The 18,861-nt window shown below is 41.0% G+C and overlaps 1 protein-coding gene across 24 annotated transcripts in view; it reads right to left on the reverse strand.

The window, feature by feature from the left end:
* Positions 1-18,861, reverse strand: part of Pofut3 (protein O-fucosyltransferase 3) — a 431,777-nt gene that overhangs the window by 404,590 nt on the left and 8,326 nt on the right. For 11 of the 24 annotated variants that reach the window (XM_087217258.1, XM_087217263.1, XM_087217259.1 and 8 more), the window contains exon 1: positions 6,329-6,540. The exons of 4 other annotated variants lie outside the window; for them this stretch is intronic. In XM_087217258.1, coding sequence (XP_087073384.1) covers positions 6,329-6,433 — 105 coding nt within the window. In that variant the 5' untranslated portion in view covers positions 6,434-6,540. 9 more of the 24 variants (XM_087217268.1, XM_087217273.1, XM_087217272.1 and 6 more) reach the window with 5 other exon arrangements.

The raw sequence follows: 18,861 nt of genomic DNA on the forward strand, positions 1-18,861 counted from the left end.
TACAGTAACCACAAGAATGGTTTTTAGAGTCAGCCTGCCAGGATTCAAATCTCAACTCCCCAGCTGACTTAACCTAGCTTCTGCATGATACAATTCCCAAAATAGATAAAAATAATACCTAATCAGAGTTAGTGAAAAGTACTCTAAGACTGGCAAAACACTTACTTCAGAGCATGGCCTAATAAATGCCTAATAAATGTTTATTCCTCTTTTATTGAACTATGATTTTTATTATACCTTTAGGTACAAAATGATGTTGAATTTATATAAAATGTTGCTCCTCATCAACTAGAACTTCAAAAAGAAAAATGACAAAGAAAAGGAAGTCACTAAGTACTTATTGAGTGATCTATTATGAGCAAGGCCTTTCCTAAGTACACAGCATGCATGAGGTCATTCCATCTTTCCACGAAGCAGGAACTATTATCTTCATTTTTTTTTTTTGGTACTGGAAATCGAACTCAGGGCCTTGCGATTGGGAGGCAGACACGGTGCCACTGAGCTAAATCCCCGACTATCTTCATTTTTAATGGTGAAAAAAACTAAATTTGAAGACGGTAAAGTAATTTTCCAAGACCGTAACTTTTTTTTTGTAATTTGAGCTCCTTAAAATTCATGGCACTGCAGTAGGTGCTTTTTGTTTATTGTTATTAGTACATGTTTGTAGTACATAATGATTACATTCATCATGGGGAATTGGTACATATACACAGCATTTCAATTCTTTTTTCACAAGAACTTCAAAAAGTACTACAACAAGAAACCAGTGTGGCTCTGAAGTTTCTGCATTTTCTATATTTAAACATTAATAGTATAAAATTCCCACCAGATAACACTAACACTCACATGTTATCGACATGAACCACAGGTGGGGGGGGCGGGAGGGGGACCTGTAGAACAACTGCCAGTTGAGATATAAGAAAACAAAGGAACAAAAATCTCCAAGAAGCTGAAATGAACCTTACCTTCTACATGGTAGATGCTAGCAGCTATCATCCACACAAAGTGTGGCGCTAACACTTTGGGATCCAATTTTGGTTCTGTTACTTATGCACAGTATAAATTTGGACACGTTACTAAATCTAAGTCTCAGTTTATTTGTAGTATATAATACATGTTAACTCATTATTTTTCCCCTGCATAACAGAAAGGTTATCAGATGCTCATTGTAAGTGCAAAAGCAATTTAATACAGCTGTAATTAATGTAACCCAGATTAGATAATGAAATATTTCCAGCCTAACTGGAAATTTAATTATATCATTTTCAAAAGATTTTTAGATCCATCATTCCACTTAATCTAACTTGTAACCACTTTGTAAACCAGACAAGGTTGGCATTATTATTCCCACTTCTCAAAAATAAAGAAACAGAGCCTCAGCAAGTTTAAGTAATTTGCATATGATCACATGTCTTTTAAGGTTTCTGCCAGAAATCAGGTCACCTAACTCCAAGATCAGCAGAAAGGAAAAAGATGGCAGAACAGTGACAGGTTGTCAAGAGCACAAGGAGTCAGGGGCAAAGGACAAAAGTTGGAGAGAGAATCTGAGGATAAAGTCTGGATATATTTACCATTACCAGCTCAAGTCAACTGTACTGTCTTTTAAAGGTCTTTATGTGGCTACATCAACTCTATGAAGAATTTAAGGTTATGAATTTCCTTCCATCCAGAGAGTCTCAATTTAGCTTACATTCCCAAAGTCAGAAGTATAGCAAGATCTCAGGGACCTACCAGTGGTTAAATACGCACTAAAAAAGATACCAGTATGTATTATTAAACAATTGTGCAGGCCTCAGCGTGTATTTACAACAGAACTGTCAGTCTAGTATATGATATTAATTACCCAGGAGGCTGTCATCCAGGCAGCAGTCCCCTCATCATGGGCTTGCAAGAGCACCGTGAAGATAAGCAAGCTTCCATTCAATGGCACTCCAAGAGAGGAGCTCCTTCTGTTCCATCCTCGTCTGCAGGATGAATCTGAGAGACCTCCAAGAGAATGTCCCAGAATATTCCTTTCTGGGACACAGTGATGTGTTTGTTCAGATAACCAAAGTAGATAACATCTGATATGGATTCTCACTAACCAACCGTCTTCCTCCTAGGAATTGGGCTTTGGTAATAATGGCAGGGCTGGTGTGCACTGCCTGGGGCTGGCTATCTGCTGCCTGTAGCAGGGTATAGAGCTGAGTAGGTCTACCTCATGCTCCCACAAGTGATATCTCAAAACCAGCTGCACTGTCATCCTAAAAGTAATTCCTAATTCCTACTTTAAATCAAGATGAACAAAAGGAAAGAGAGACCAAGTATCTCAAAGAAAACTCAGAGGCTAAGGTTGCCAACTTCAAGGTGGAGGACTAGTTTAAGTCATGGGTTAAATGTGTGAGAAATGGAACTGAGTGAGGATTTCTGCCCTGTGTCTCTAAGTGCACAATGAGAAACCACCCTAGGTGAGCCATGGAACACGTGGAGCTTCCCAACCTTGATGGTGTGTCTCTCCCCTCCTCGTCCTCCTCCCAATGGCAGAGAAGGCAAGGCCAAAGGTAGGAATCTCTAGGAAAGCTCCTTCACTTGGCTCTTCTCTAGTAATTGGGGAGTTAATTGGTTTAATAAGTGATTTTCTTAACTAAAGATAATACCAAGGAGGGTTTTCAGAAGGAATGTACCTAATAATCAAACTTAAATTATTCACACTAAGGTGTAATTTCTAAAATAGGCTTGACTCTTTCAAGGGGTGTCACTTTCTAACATGTAAATCTGCAGAATGTCCCTTAAAGATTGGCTGTCTTGGAAAAAGATGAGGTGGGAAGGCTAATGTGAAGATGTCTAAGGGCCTCTGGACCACTCTTCTGGCACATTTAACTACCTCCTTTCAACACTCCTCATTCATTCCTGCTGAGTTACTCTCAAAGTCCAAGGTTGGTGCTCTTCCCATCTGATCTTCTGTTCACCCTTCAGCCATAAAGAGATGTCCCTAGAATGTTGATTGGTTATCTCACCTCTTATTGAAATACTTTAATAGCTTCCCAAAGATTTCACGATCAAAGACAAAGATCAAACTCTGCTAGCTTCAAAACTAGACAGTGTGAACCCTATCCTATTTGTCTAGCTTCCTCTCCTCAGAGTCCTTGTTCCTTTTAATCCTGGAATGTAGCTTCCTATCCTGTGCTCTCTGCCTACTTAGATACCTCTTTCACTCTTCCAGTCATTCTCTGAGTCTTTCAAGGTTGCTTCAGAAAATTTATCCCTCCCAAGACCAAGTCAGTTTATAGATCCATGTCATCCTGTGCTTATTTCTATCATAGCAATGGAAAGAATGTAAGAAGCTGGAGGATTTGAGAAAACTTTTTGGGGGGGGGGGGTACTGAGGATTGAACCTAAGGCTTTCACGCTAAGCTACATCCCAATCCCTTTTTAATTTACAGACAGGGTCCCACTGAGTCACTAAGTTGGCAAAGCAAGACTAAAACCTGTGACCCTTCTGCCTCAACCTCCCAGAAAGCTGGGATTACACACATGCACTACCACCTTTAAGGCTTTTAAGAAACTCTACAGCTGCTTCACTGGGTGCACAGAAAAGAACTGTGGACTATTACAAAGTTGACCCATTTGTTAATTTGCTGATGACTCCCTTAATGTTTCCACTTTAACCTAATTTTACTAATACTTATTTCCATTAATCCGTTTCTCATTCTTTTATAATGGACTTCTTATTTTTCTGGGCATTAATTTTCCCATAAAAAGGGCTTTGGGTGAAAGATTTCTATTTGGAAATGTCATTCTCCTTCAACCAAGGACACATTTCAAGCAAGACCACTGTGACTCAAGACTGGTGATGACAGGGGGAAGGTGTGGCCAGAGCACCTTGCAATTCTGTTGCAAGAATGGCACATTCATAAACCCTTAGATTCCAGACTCACACCAAAGCACTCACTTATGTAGTATTAATTAACACAAGCTTACACTGGTAAAAGACCCAAATGAAAACACAAATTTAAGAGGGAGTGGGAGTCCAAGAGTGTGGACTTTGTTTGATACTGTGAACTGTATCAGCTACTCAAGAGGGAGAGATTCTTCATCTTTGTTCTTCCTGTAAGGTCTTCTAAAACGATTCTTTCTCCAAGAAGGACTTATAGGTTACTTTGTGGCAATTTTCCTACCTATCGGATCTAAACTAAAATCCCTCATGTACTTTTATTATTTACATAATCTTGAATGAGGAGCTGGTTAAATAACACTCACAGAATGTCTAAAGGCTAGACCAGACAATGTTCTAAGATTTCTTCCCAAAAGTGAGCTCTCTAATCCCATGAATTGTGTCCAGGAGCAGAAGCTCTTCATAAAAGAAAGATTAACCTAGTAAAGAGGCAACAGTCACAATAATTTGATAACTGTCAACTTGACTGGACTAAGAGAAGTGACTGTATCGTGGGACACTGTACCCATCAGTGGATTAACCCAGTGATGTTCACAATGGAATGTGCTGTTAGGAGGTGGGGCCAGTTGGTAGTCACTGGGGGGGTGCCTCTGGTTTTTGTTGTTTTTTTTTTTTGGTACTGGGGAATGCCTTCTGGAAGGTATATCTCTCTCTAGGGCACAACTTTGCTCCAACACACCCTTACACCATATTTCTGCTTTAGAGCCAACAAACCATGAACTCTGAACCATGAGCCAAATTAAACTTTTCCTTTATGTCTGGGTGTCAGATATTTTGTCCCAAAGACAGAAAAGCTGACTAATACAAACTAAGATTTCTGGAAATTTAAAAAAACATATTTGTATATAACAAGTTTAGAATTATTTTACCTTTGTGTGTGTGTGTGTGTGTGTGTGTGTGTGTGTGGTGTGTGTGTGTGGTGCTGGGGATCAAACCCAGAGTCTCACAAATGCTAGGCAAGCATTCCACCACTCAGCAAGAGCTGCAGGCCATTTTCTTTTTAGTAATTCAACATTACCTTTTGAAATTTGAAATTTTATTCTCAAATAAAAAGATATCTGGAAAACACTGCAAATAAACTTTTTTTTAATTTCCAAAAGAACTTGTTCAGAACCACTGAAATATTTATTGTAGAATCTTGATTACTAAGATATTGCATTTCTTGCTTCAATTAACTCTCTACATTCTGAATATTATAAAAAACATTTAAGTATAGGTTGGAAATATCTGTATACTGAGCAATACTTACACATACATGAGTAACATTGTCCAAACTTTTTTTTCTTTATTTCTTAAATTTGACCCTAATTTGAATCTTTCAAAACTCTTCTGTTCATAACATAAAGCTTGAAAGTTACTATTTTTCTTTCTCACTGAACAATAAAAGATGAGCAACCATAAGGCAGTAACAGTGGAGGCTGTGTTTAATTCACTATTACACACTGCCATCTAGCAGGATGTCAGCAAGTGAAGTTAGTGCAGCAACTTCAAAAGTAGAACAGACTTAATGGTCACCTGATGCTGGCTTGGAGGCAGGAGTTCTAAAACTGAGCAAATATAAAGTGCTGTCTACATGCTGGCTGGGAAACTTCAGTGTGCAAATACCTGGACTGTTTATTCAATCCAGATGGCCACGCCTCACCTGAAAGCCTCCATTTGAGATCACAGTGGACCAGAGAGAACCAAGGCCCTACCTTGTATGTGACACCACTAGCAAGGCCAAGACTGGTCGTGAGTTTCTGGAAAGGAGGGAGAGGGGCTCTCATTTAAGATAAGGAAGGACGTATGAAAGTGTTAAGTCTGCAAGACCAAGTTAACATTGTCCTCAACCAGAGTTGCACACAAAATGAAATTAACAATCCAAGTCACACCTCTGTCAGGGTGCCTGGGCAGTGAGGAGGAAACCTGTCAGTAGTTATAGTGTTAAAAAAAAAAATAGTCATTTGCATGACATTTGCTAGGTATTAAAGAATCATGAAAAGATTCCAAGAAAATACCTTAAACATCACAGCAATGTTCTGTCTTATACAGATGAGTTCTATTCTGTGGGCGCTAATTGGATATAAAAACACCTAAGTCTTGACTTGCTGGTGGATAACCAAAACCTGCTGCTGGAGTCTTTGCAAGATATTGTATCTACTAAATATGCAATGTTCGGCACAACTGGAAACTAGTAATTGTTCAGCCCGAAATTCCAGCAACAAGTGATTCTCAGTGAAGACCCAAATGTGCTGAAGCGACTCACAACACACAAAAGCAGAGCAGAGTTCTTGAGCAGGGAGCAGCAGGGCTGGGAACGAAAGCGAGAGCTGCAGGCAGAGGAGGGCGTCGAATCCCTACATTCCTCAGGACCGCACTGCTCCTCCGGACTGCAGCCCCTCACCTGCCCCCCACCTGTTTGATCCCCAATGCCAGACGGCCAGAGGTTTCGGGTGCACCAAAGAGCCGTGGGTTCTTCTCCGCGCACAACTCAGCACTCACACCCTTCCTGGAATACATGGGGTGTCCACTCGGCTACGCAAGCAGCAGGCAGTCCTGGGGTCCGCGGGCATGCAGACCCGGCCCCCACCAAGCCAACACCCGGCCCCAACAGATCCGAGTTTCTCACTCACCGCGCCTGGGAGAGCACAGCGGGCTGTTTCCACTTCCACTTTGCGCCTCGGCGCCGGGAAAGACCGGGAAAGGGTTTTTTGGAATGGAAGACCCAGCTACCCCCGCATCCTGTGGGCCGGTTCAGGCTGCAAGATCCTAGATCCAGGTTTTCACCTATGCCTTGCTAAAAGCCAGGGAGATCTGTTTCTTTAAGAGTTGTTACCCTCACCAGCGCCTCCTAGGAAGCCGGCCTGAGGACACAGTTCTGCAAAGTTATTGGAAAGTTCTTCCGGAAAGCCTTTCTAGGGAGGAAGACTTCTGAGGGCCTCTTTTTTTTCGGGACTGGAGATTGAACAGGGGCCTTCGTTTGAGCTCCATGCTCACTCCACCCCCCCCCTTTTTGAGATAAGGTCTCGCTAACAGGGTGGGCTTGGATTTAAATCCTCCTGCCTCAGCTTCTCAGAATGTTGGGATTGCAGGCATGGGCCACCACACCAGGTTCTGAGGCCCTCTTCTTAAATCACAGAAAACTGCCTCTCAACTGTACTAAGAATGGAGAGTAAAGTCAACTGTTCAGAAAAATTTTGAGCCTTTTATGAAGAAGTTAAGCCAAGGCTGAGCACCTTTATTCTGTTCCCTTGTAGAGTTTGGTAAACTGACCAATATGATCGTTTAGTTTTGTTGATTGCTGTGATCTGAATGTTTGTATCCCCCCAAAATTCCTATGTTGAGTCCTAATTCTTGGTACAGTGGTGTTGGAAGGCGTCTGCGAAGTGGTTTGGTCAGAAGGGCTGGGTCCTCTGGCTATTTGGAATGGGATTAGCCCCTTATAAAAGGGAGTTGCTGCTTAGTTTGCCCTGGTTGATCCCCTGTACCAAGGTGAGGGTGGCTTCCAGCCTGTGGAGATGAAGAAGACGCCTCTGGGCACTCCACAGTCTGCTGGACCCTTGACCTTGGACTTCCCAGTTTCCTACTGTGAACCATATTTCTGTTATTTCTGAATTAACCAATCTAAGGCATTTTCTTACAGAAAGGAAAACTGCCTCCAGACTGCTGCATTCCAAATCCAGATAACCCCGTTAAAATTAATTTGCCTTAGTCTAGGAGGTGATAAACCTAGGAAAGTAATTTAAGACTTTGGAAGGCCTTGGACTAGGGTGAGGCCAGTGGCCTTCCTGTCAGAATCTGAGAGGTGCTGGTGTGGGGCTCTGAGTGCAGGGTGCAGCTGGAGGGCTGGAGGAGCTCGCTTTGCTGGCCCCGGTTTGCCTCCCCCTCCCCTGGCCCTGCAGAGCTCCCAGCAAGCACCTTGGTGGACTTCTCTATAAAAACGGGCTCAAAAGAATAGTGCCCACTACTAGAAAACAAACACAAAGGGAAAGTTGAAAATCGGGTATCATTAAACACAAGAAATTCTGTTTCTTCAAAGTCACCATCATGAAAATGAAGATCTAGAGTGGGAGAAGATATTTTCAGTACTTTCATCTAACAAAGAATTCCTATCAAGAATATACCAAGAGAAAAAAAAAAAAGAATATATCAAGAGATAAGTGTAGTGGCACAGACCTGTAAACCCAGCAGTCTGGGAGGCTGAGGCAAGAGGATGACAAGTTGAAGCCCAGACTGGGCAACTTAAGTGACTTACTGAGAGACCGTGTCTCAAAAACCTTAAAAAGGGCTGGGGACATAGCCCAGTGCAAAGGCATTGGGCTCAATTCCCAGTACTGCAAATATATATATATATATATATATATATATTCTTGATATTTGATATATATCTTGAATACCAAGAATTTGTACAATGCAATAAGAAAAATAAGCAATCTAATAAACATAGCACTTCACCAAGGAGGAATCCAAATAGCCAGTCAGTATGTGAAAAACTGCTTAAATTTTTAAGCCATTAGAGAAATGCAAATGAACACAATATACTATTGCACACACACTGAAATGGCTACAAATTTCAGAACCAACAATGCCAAACAAAGGCAAAGCTATGGAACATGGAATTCTTAGGCACTACTGGTGGGGGTATAATTATGACAGCCACTTTGGAAAGCTGCCTGCTGATATCTATTAGAGCTGAATATACACATGCTTTGTGACTCTGAAATTCCTAGACATGTGCCCAGTACACAGGCAGTTACATCAAAAGACATACATTCTGAACCACAAAACGCACCTCAACAAATTTAAAAGAGTAGGCACCATCAGGCATAGTGGCACACATCTATAATCCCACCATGCAGAAGGATGAAGCAGGAGGATCACAGTGAGTTTGAGGCCAGCCTGGCCTACATAGTGAGTTCAAGGCCACTCTGAACTACATAGTGGCTCCCAACTGTAATCCTAACACTTGGGAGGCTGAGGCAGAAGAATTACCTCGAGTTTGAGCCCAGCCTGAGCTGCATAGTGAGTTGAAGGTCAGCCTGAACTGCATAGTGAGACCCTGTTTCAGAAAAAAGAAAAAAAATAGGTACCATACAAATAATGTGTTGTAGTCAGGGTCTGCAAGGGAACAGATTTAATATAGGACACATAATTTATAGGATTATTTTATAATATTTACCCAAAAAGTCAAATGCAGAGGAGTGTACAGGATCTGTCCACACACTAGAGACCCAAAGAATCCAGCTGAGGGTCTGGATCCTACAGCAGTGTCCTGCACAAGTCTAGCTAAGGGCCCAGAGCCAAAGGTAATGAGTCCAGCCAGACACCTAGAGCCCACCACAATATCTCACATTTGTCTGTACAGAGAATCTGCCCCGGGAAGGCCCAAATACCAGTGGTGGAAGCTGGAAAGCCTACGCCAGTGGGGTGAAGGATTTGTGTCACCAGGTGGAAGGATCTGCATTGGAGCCAGGAGGTGACTCTGCAAAGATCAGAGCTCCTCTGATAAGAACAGCAGCCATGCCCAGTGACAGTGAGGACCCGAGCTACTCCTACAATGAGAGAACAACCAAGTTTGCATCAGGAAAAGCAGCCTTGGCAAGCTCCTCCAAGAAAATCAACAGCCAATGATCTTTCCCTCAAGTTCTCTTTTCATGCCATTGGCAACAATCCTCAGGTGGGTCTTCCACGTCCAAAACCATGCTGACTCAGTTCAGCTGGGCGTTCCAAATTGACCATTAGTTAACCCACCACATAATGCTTTCAGACCACAGTGGAATTTAACTAGAAAGCAGTAACAGAAAGGTAACTGAAAAATCCCCAAATATATGGATATTAAACCCCACACCTCTATATAACTCATGGGTCAAAAAAGAAAACTTAAGGCTGGCTTTGTGACATGCTTTGCTACAGAGTGTGGCAGAAGTGACGGGTACCAGTCCTGAGCCTAGTTCTCAAAAGGCCTTGCACACTTCCGTGTCTTAGTCCCTGCCTGGCCACCATAAGAACAATACCAGAATAGCTTCCTGGATGGTCAGTTGCCCTCTCACCCCAGCCAAGAGTCAGCCAACCTGCAATCTGATCTGAAGTGAGACCATCCTAGAATAGTCAGCCACAGGCCAGTAACCAACTGTTGGTGCTTGATCAGGCTCAGGTCAGCACAACTGCCCACAACCACCCCCTGAGCAATAGTGAATACTTTCTGTTTTAAGCCACTGAATTTTAGAGAACCCATTTTCTGTTGCTATAACAGAATACTACACACTGGTTAATTTATAAATAATAGAAGCTTACCCAGCTCACAGTTCTGGAGACTAGGAAGGATGACATCTAGTGAGGTCCTCTTGCTGCATCATAATGCAGGGGAAGGCATCAAGGGAGAAGAGTGAGGGGGCCTACAAACTCAGGGTACTCTTCTTAGAGTCTCTAATCCCATCATGGACCCTCATCCGACTTGCATTCTTTCCCAAAGCCCCACCTCAAATACCATCAACATATGATTTTAGGGACTAAGAGTCCAACTCATGAACTTTTGGGAGGACACATTCAAATTATAACAGAGAGACATGTTACACAGCAGTTACCCAGTGATTAAGACATTGGCATCTAGGAGAGGGCTACTGCTTTAAGAAAAGTCTAAAGAATGTTGTATTGGCCCTGGGACCTGATGGAAGGCAAGAACTGAAAAAGCAGTAAGAATGCATCTATTCACAGGCCTAGAGCAGTTACTGCAGTATCTGCTGCTAAGGATCTCACTATAGGTACAAGTAGAAAGCATCTTCATCTGTCTGTCTGACTGTAGCATCCACAATTAAATGGAGGAACAAGGAGAAAAATACGGTAAAACAGGAAACATGGGGAAAGAATTTTCACAACTCAGAAATAATCTTGTTGATTCCTCTTTTTCTCGCACTTCTCCCATATAATAGATTAGGCAATGTTGGCTCTATATTCAAAATACAGTGGACCCTTGACTTACAAACTTGATCAGTTCCCAAGTGCTCGTTGTATGTAACTCAAGTTGGTCGTAAGTCAATATAGCTGAGATCTGGATGCTTGCCTGGGTACGTGCTATAGATAACAAGAGGCAGATGAATCTTCCATTAACCTAATTAACCCAAGTTGTTCATATGTCAGGCAGGTTGTAACTTGAGGATCCACCACATCTCTCAAATTCCACCATCTTTCACAACTTCCAGCATTACCACCCTTGCCTAATCCATGCCACCATGACTACTGTAATACCTTCCTAATAGTTCTCCCTGATTCAGCATTGTCTCCACATGATAGCCAGACTGGGCTTTTTCAGCCATCAATCAGCTCACGTCAGTGTTCCGTTCAAAAATACTCATATAGAATAAGATCATGAACTACAAGTCTTAAATGATCTGACTTTTGTGATGCACATCTGAAATCCCAACACTTGGAGGCTGATGCAGGAGGATCCCAAGTTTGAGGCCAGCCTGGGCAACTTAGCAAGACCATCTCTTTAAAATGGGGGTGGGAGGGGAACAGCTCAATCCCCAGTACTGTAAAAACAAAAAGCATGGGAGGCAGAGAGGAGGGCTTTTGGCTATTCTCCAACTTGACTTCCCAGGACCTCCCTGCTTTCCCACTGTTGTCAACCCACCCTGGCCTCTTTGCTGTTCCTCAAAGGCAGGATCTTTGTGGTCAGGGGCTCGGAGTGGTCTTTACTCAGATATTTTCAGGGCTCACACTTTATTTCTTTCAGGTGCCTGTTATATGTAGCCTCTTAAGGTAGACTTACCTCAATGTCCTATTTAAAACAGCCTCCCCAGCACTTTATTTCTTGTCCTGTTCTAGTTTTTTTTCATAGTACTCCTTTAACCTGGCATTATATAATGCATGTTTCTTTGTTGTGTCTATCTGCCCCATCAAAATGTAAGTTTCCCCTAGAGCAAGAACTTTGTTTTACTCAAATGCTACATCTCCAGCACGTAGAACTGTGCCAGGCATATAGTAGATATTCAGTATGGTAGTTTTTGAATGGAATGAATTTTGAAAAAGAAAAAAGAAAGAGAGGGAAGGAGTATATTTTCAAAGCTCAAATTTAAGTAGCACAGGTTATTTAAAATATTTAAGAATATTTAATGCTTATTGAATAATATATAAATACATATAACCAGATAGAAAACAGTGTAGTTATTCAAAAATTGTGTGATTTCACTTGGAGTTTAAAATCTAGACCCTTTTGTACTGGATGTGTAGCTCAGTGATAGATCATTTGGCTGGCAGAAATGAGGCCTTGGGTTCCATCCCAACGTGGGGAAAAAATCCATACTTCTTGTCTGCTCTTAAAGTCATAAGCACTTTGAAGAACTCCACTGAAAGACTACTGGAGCCATAAGAATGCTCTCAAAGCAAAAGATCCAGGATAAGGGACCAAAGTGTCAGTTGGAGGATCTCAGCCTTGCTATTTCAAAACCACTCCTCACAGCCGGCTGAAGACGGATAGAGAGTGGAGGTACTTTCTCTGAAGTCAAGGCCTCTCATCTAAGACTCTGTCTTCCAAACAGAGAGTTTAGAAGTAGGAAATACTCAAGGTCAATTTTTCTTAAAAAGAAGCTCAGTTCAACATTTGTGTTCCGCCTTCTGCTCTCTTTTTCACATTAGTTCACATGCTGAAATACTTGGATTTAAAAGCAGATGTTCCTTCAGTTCTGTCCGTGAGTCTGTACAAATCATCAGTCTGGAAGAACAGATTTCATCTAGGGACAGGAGTAAAAACAAACACTATTCTTTTTATTTCAAAGATTAGTACCTTTTAAAGAAGTCCTGTTTAGAATATATGCCCAACAAAGATCATAAAAATTAACACAAGACAGATGAGCTCTGATAAACAAACAAAAAACCCCTCTATACTCCTTTTCTACAAGTCCCTTGATCCCAGAATGATTGCTGTTTCTCCTAGGAAAAGAATTTGCTCACCAGCAGCCAAATCCTCAGAGCAAGGTCCATGCAGACTCCTGCAGACCTTGGTTCTACACCACGATGCCAAGTTCATCAGCAAATAGACTGATGATCAGTCAGCAAACAGTGGCAGGCAATTTAAAAATATTTTAATTATAAAAAGGCCATTAACCATGCAAACACAAGAGCAGAAGCCATGTAAGGACTTGTGAACTGAGTTATCCAAAGGCGCACCTGGACTTTTTTGTTTTGTTTTGTTTTTTATTTTTACAGCTGTGAAAACCAAAATTTAAAGAAAGTAAATTGTTCCATATAGGCACTGTGCTAGGTGGTATGGACAAAATATAAATAATATAATAATCCTCATCCAACCACCCATGTGAACAGGCCCAACATCTGTTTTTTCATCCTGGTTAACACTAAGTATTAAATGATAGTAGGTGTATATCAAGTATTTACTACATGTTAAGCACTTTGTTCAATGCTCCATGTCTTAGTTACATTTTCTCATTGCTGAGACAAAATACTGAACACTCAAAGTTAAAGGAGGAAAGATTTATTTAGCTCACAGTTTGTAGAAGTTTCAGTCCATAGTCATCTGGTTCCAAAGCAGGGTGGCATGGCAGAAGGGCATCAAAGAAGAGAAACAGTTCTTGGCAGGCAGAAGGCAGCAAGTGACAAGAGAAGACCATAGCTCTTTCTGTCCCTTATCTTATACAGGCTACTTGCCCTTAGTGCTGGCAGCACTCACACCCTAGCATCTCACATCCTAGCATCACATCCTAGCATCGCATCCTTGATTCCAGCAACACACACCTTAGATCCAGCCACCTCCAAAAAGCCCCTCATATGACTGCATGAGGCTTTGGGGGACATCTAGATACAAGCCATAACACTCCATGATGACCATCTCACTCAATGTTCATCCCAACTCTATGAAGAAGTTTCTCTTTCCATTTAACAAATGAAAAAAATGAGGCCATGAGATAAATGCAAGTCAAAAAACAAAAACAGGGAGATTCCATATTACTCCAGAAAGAAGGTTTAAGGTCAAGAATTCAAAACACAAAACAAGCTGGCAAGGTTCCCGCTGAGAATGTTAAGTAGTGTAATCACTATGAAAATTGATTTTGAAATGCCTCAAAAGACTGATTGAAATTCCATTTTAGCCAGCTATTCCTTTTCCAGGTATCTTCCCAAAAGAGTAAAAGACATCATATTACAATTACAGTACAGTGATACATGCACATCCATGTCTCCATGTTTATAGCATCACAACTCACAGCTAAATCTAGGAAGTAGCCTGTGTGCCCATCAACAGATGACTAGATAAAGAAGATCTGGTATACATATACAATGGAGCGCTACTCAGCCATTAAGAAAGGTAAATTTGGGTCATTTGTAGAAAAGTGGTGCATCTTGAGACCATAATAACTTAAATAAACCACAGGAGGTAAAGTATCTCAGGGTTCTCTTATGTGAGAAACCCAAAATATGCATAATTGATAGAGCAAAATAAAAGAGAGGAGAGAGGAAACAGGGAGGTAGACCTCTGTGAAGTCGAGAGAAGGATCTGGGATGGGAAGAGAGGGAAAGGCAGAGGGTGGGGGGAGGAAGTAAAAATGATTAACATGTGATATGTACATGCACCAATTCCCCAAGATAACTGTAATTATTATGTATTGCAAACATATACCAATCTCACATACACACATACACACAGTGGTACCTTGGTTCACGAATGCTTCTGTTCACCAACAATTCAGTTTGCAAACAGAAGTGTTTGGCAAAATTTTGCTCTGTTCATGAACTCCGCATTGGGTGACAAACATGACCACAGAGCATCTTCCCTGGAATAGTGGAACGAATTAAGTTCATGGACCAATATGTATGAGAAAATGATGCTGAGAGGTTAAGTAACTTCTCAAGGGTCACTCAATTAGCAAAACAAAAAGATTTCAATGTGGCTATGTCCACACTCTTAACCACCGTGTTTAACCTCTCACTCAGAACAATACCTCATGAAAGGACCTAGCTTTGCAACTCCTGGTTTGTCTACTATGGAGTTCAGTAAAAGATTTCATAATCAACAGTTTTATCGATTAGTCTGATCTTCCTGGGCCGTGGAGGGTTGGAGAAGATACAATTTGTGCAGGAGGAAACTTATATGATTGGAATAACCATCTTTAAGAAAAATAATAGAAAATTACAAGCACAAAATTGAGTGTGAAATGAGATATTTATTTAGAGTGAGGAGATAAGAGACCCTGGAAGGGGCTTGTGCAAGTGAGCGGTCCTGAAGCCTAAACATTGTCAACTTCACAGGGAACCTGATTCTATCAAGATTTTGTTCTGAGAAAAGTTGTGGCCTTATTTCTAAGATAGCATAAATTGTGTTGGTTTTTCTAATATGAATTCTTGCATCATTTAATGTGTCTGGCACTGTCTAGTACAGGAATGAAATGGGAGTCTTACTCCTTGAATTTCTAATGCAGCAGCAGCTCTGATGTTACCAAGGAACTCTGGGTTCATGAGTTGATTTTATTTTATCTTGCTTTTTGGTTCTGTTTGTCTTTTGAGGTGCTGATTAAACACAGAGTCTTTCATAAACTTGCTAAGTTATTTACCACTGAACTCACTTCCAGCTCACAAGTTGATTTCTGGTGTCTAAACCTAGCCAAGTTTCAAAGCTGTTCCTGCAAATCTTTTTTCTCATCACCTCCTACTTCTACCCCTACACTTGCCTTCTAAATATCCCCATTCTAATGTGAGATGAAAAGCTAAATGAGGCAGGTAAAGGAGGGAAGGATGAGATAATATAATGCCAGTTTATTTTTCCCTCTTCTCAGTCTACCTTCTGTGATAAATACACATATGTTCTACCAATAGGAATCACAACTAGGCTCCACCCCAAGGCAAGGTCTGCAGATCTGCGGTCCCATGGTCCCCATTATTTCTTCTCCCGCATACAGGATGTAAAGCAAATAAACATAAGGAGATTTCCCCACTGCAACATTTTATGAGCAAAAGCAAGTACTGTGTTGCTCAAGGAACACCCATGGAATGACAATTAAAATAGTCATCAAGCAATTCTGAGTAACTGAGTTCATCTGCAAAGAGAGCCAGCTGCAGAAATCACCTTCCCCACAGGACTTTGATCACTGCCTAGGACTGAAGATTGTACAACTCCAATGACAATTTTCTTCCTTTCTCTTTTGCTTTTCTGGCTAATTAATTTTAGCAACCTAAGTAAGCATATCAATAGATGCTAGACTTCTGATAAGAACTCTCATTCTTTGAGATAAAATAAAATAAAATTTATAAAATAAAATTAATGATCAGGAGAAAAAAAAAAGAACTCCCATTCCTTGACCCCATGTCTCTTACTTGTTGTGTGCTCTGTGACCCTGTCAAAAACCTAGACCCTAGCCCAAGATGGCGGCCACCATGAAGAAGGCAATGGAGAAACTCGGACACAGCGATTGCTAGTGCTGTAGTGACTCAGCTGATAAGAAGCTCTGCTGGGGATCAAACTCAGCGCATCTTTTTAATACATATTTTTAGGTGATACATGAAATTGCTGCCTTTCAACCTTAGGAGAAATGAAAGTCCACTGTCTTATGTCTCTGGTCACAAGTGCCCAGGCTGCAGAAGATGTCAAGGTTACTTTCGAAGATCAACAAAAGATAAATAAATTTGCGTGGAATACGAGTAGAATCACAGAGCTAAAGGAAGAAATAGAAGTAAAAAAGAAACAACTCCAGAATTTAGAAGATGCTTGTGATGACATCATGCTCGCGGATGATGACACCTTAATGATACCTTACCAGATTCGTGACAAGAGATGTTAGAAGAAGCAAATAAAAATTTGCAAGAAGAAATTGGTGCCTTAGAATCCACAGTAGAATCAATTCAGCAGGTGTTAGCAGATTTGAAAGTTCAGTTATATGCAAAATTCAGCAGCAACATAAATCTTGAAGCTGATGAAAGTTAAACATTTTATAATACCTTTTTTAATTTGTTTAATGAACTTAAATATTGTTTAAAATGATAATTTCCCTTCTTCAAATGACATGGAAAGGAAAACTTTCTTTTTTTAAAGTTTTCATTTATTTAGTGGAAACTTGCCTATTTTCACATCTTGCCTATTTATTTTATATTTTTAAAAGAAGACAGTATTGCGGCTGGGGATTTAGCTCAGTGGTTCTGCCACCTGCCTCGCAAGCGCAAGGACCCGAGTTTGATTCCCGGTACCAAAAAAAAAAAAACTTTCATGAAAAGAAGACAGTATTCATCTATGTATTTTGCATAATGGTTATATCAATTCTAGGGGCTTTATGTCACATTATTAAAATCAGTTAAATAATCTTCTACGTTTCTATATTATTTAGAATACTTGTTGCAGTTTTCATTTATAGAAAAGTTAACAGTTGTGTCCTATTGTTTGTCCGATTCTGGTTGCTGTCTAAGGACAGTGAAAGCCCTACAAAAACGTACAATCCTGCACCTGTCCACTCTACATATTTCACAGCTAAACTTTGTCATATACCAAAAAAAAAAAAAAAAAAAAAAAAGCTAGGCCCTAGCATTGTGGAGGTGGCACATGCCTATAATCTCAGCACTGTGGGAGGCTGAGGCAGGAAGATTGGGAGTTCAAGTTTAGCCTGGGTAACCTAGACCTTGTCTCAAAAATTTTTAAAAAGTGCTAGGAATATACCCTAGTGTAAAGGCTCTGGGTTCAATCCCCAATGCCACAAAGAAAAAAGAAAAAAATAATAATTAACGCTAAAGCCCATACCTATTCTATCTCCGCCTACAGATTATTCTTCTGATTGTGTACTACCAAATGAATGTGCTTATGGCTGAGTGACCTACTCGGGTTAACTCTCCAACAAGCTGCCATGTTAGCTTTCTGTTACTGTAACAGACATGTATCTGAAGTAAACAACTTACAAAGAGAAAGGATTTGGGTTCCTGAGTCCAGAGGTGTTAGTCCACAATCCATAGGTCCTGTTGCATTGGGAGTGTGGGGGCCCATTGTGATGGGAGCACATGGCAGAGCAAACTGCTCACTTCATGGCCAGGAAGTGAAAAAAAGAGAGAGGAAGAAGCTCTGGTCCCACTGTCACCTTGGATGGCATGCCTCCATGCCACTAAATGCCCTATTTATTTATTTTGAAGTACTGGGGATTGAACCCAATGCCTTTGTACTAACTTATATCCTCTTCCATTTTGTAAGTTTTAATTTTGAGACTAGGTTGCCCACACTGGGCTCGAACCTGCAATCCTCCTGCCTCAGCTTCCCAGAATGTGAAGATTACAGGTGTGCACTGACATACCTAGCTGCCCCATCCTCCTTAATGGGTCCACAATGTCCCAAAAGCACACCCTGGGGACCAAGGCTATTTAATAAAGGATGGGCCTCTGGGGACAACTGAGGTCCAAACTATAGCAGCTGCCTTCCATACTTCGGGAGTCCCTCTATGTATGGTTTTTCTAATTTTAAAGACAGCAACTAATTAATCGTGAACCTCCTATGTACCAGTAATTGCACAGGAAGTTAGGGAAATAAAAAAACATGATCCCTGATCCTAAATAGCTCAGGGCCTACCAGAAGACAAAACATACTAATAACGATAATACAATATTAGAGAGACATACATGTTGCATGATAGTAAAACAAATAAAGAAAAGATACCTGTGTATGAAGAATGTGAGAATAGCATTCTTTCACATTTTCTTTCATTCTTTTTGTTGTTGTTGTTGTTCTGTTTTTTGAGACAAGGTCTTGCTATGTAGCCCAAGCTGGCCTCAGAGTCCTGCTTCAGTCTCCTGAGCCGGGGATTAGAGGCATGTACCACCATGCCCAGCAATACTTCCTTTCTCTTTTCTTTTCTTTCTTTCCTTTTTCAGTGCTGGGGACTGAACGCAAGTCATTACACATGCCAGGCAAGTGCTGTACTACTGAGCTACCCCATCTAGTCCCCATTTTTTTTCTTTTAAGCTGGAAATTACTG

This window comes from Heterocephalus glaber, unplaced genomic scaffold (genome assembly GCF_053883595.1).
Source record: "Heterocephalus glaber isolate CG9 unplaced genomic scaffold, H.glaber_assembly_v1.0 deba00001461, whole genome shotgun sequence".
Classification (NCBI taxonomy): domain Eukaryota; kingdom Metazoa; phylum Chordata; class Mammalia; order Rodentia; family Bathyergidae; genus Heterocephalus; species Heterocephalus glaber.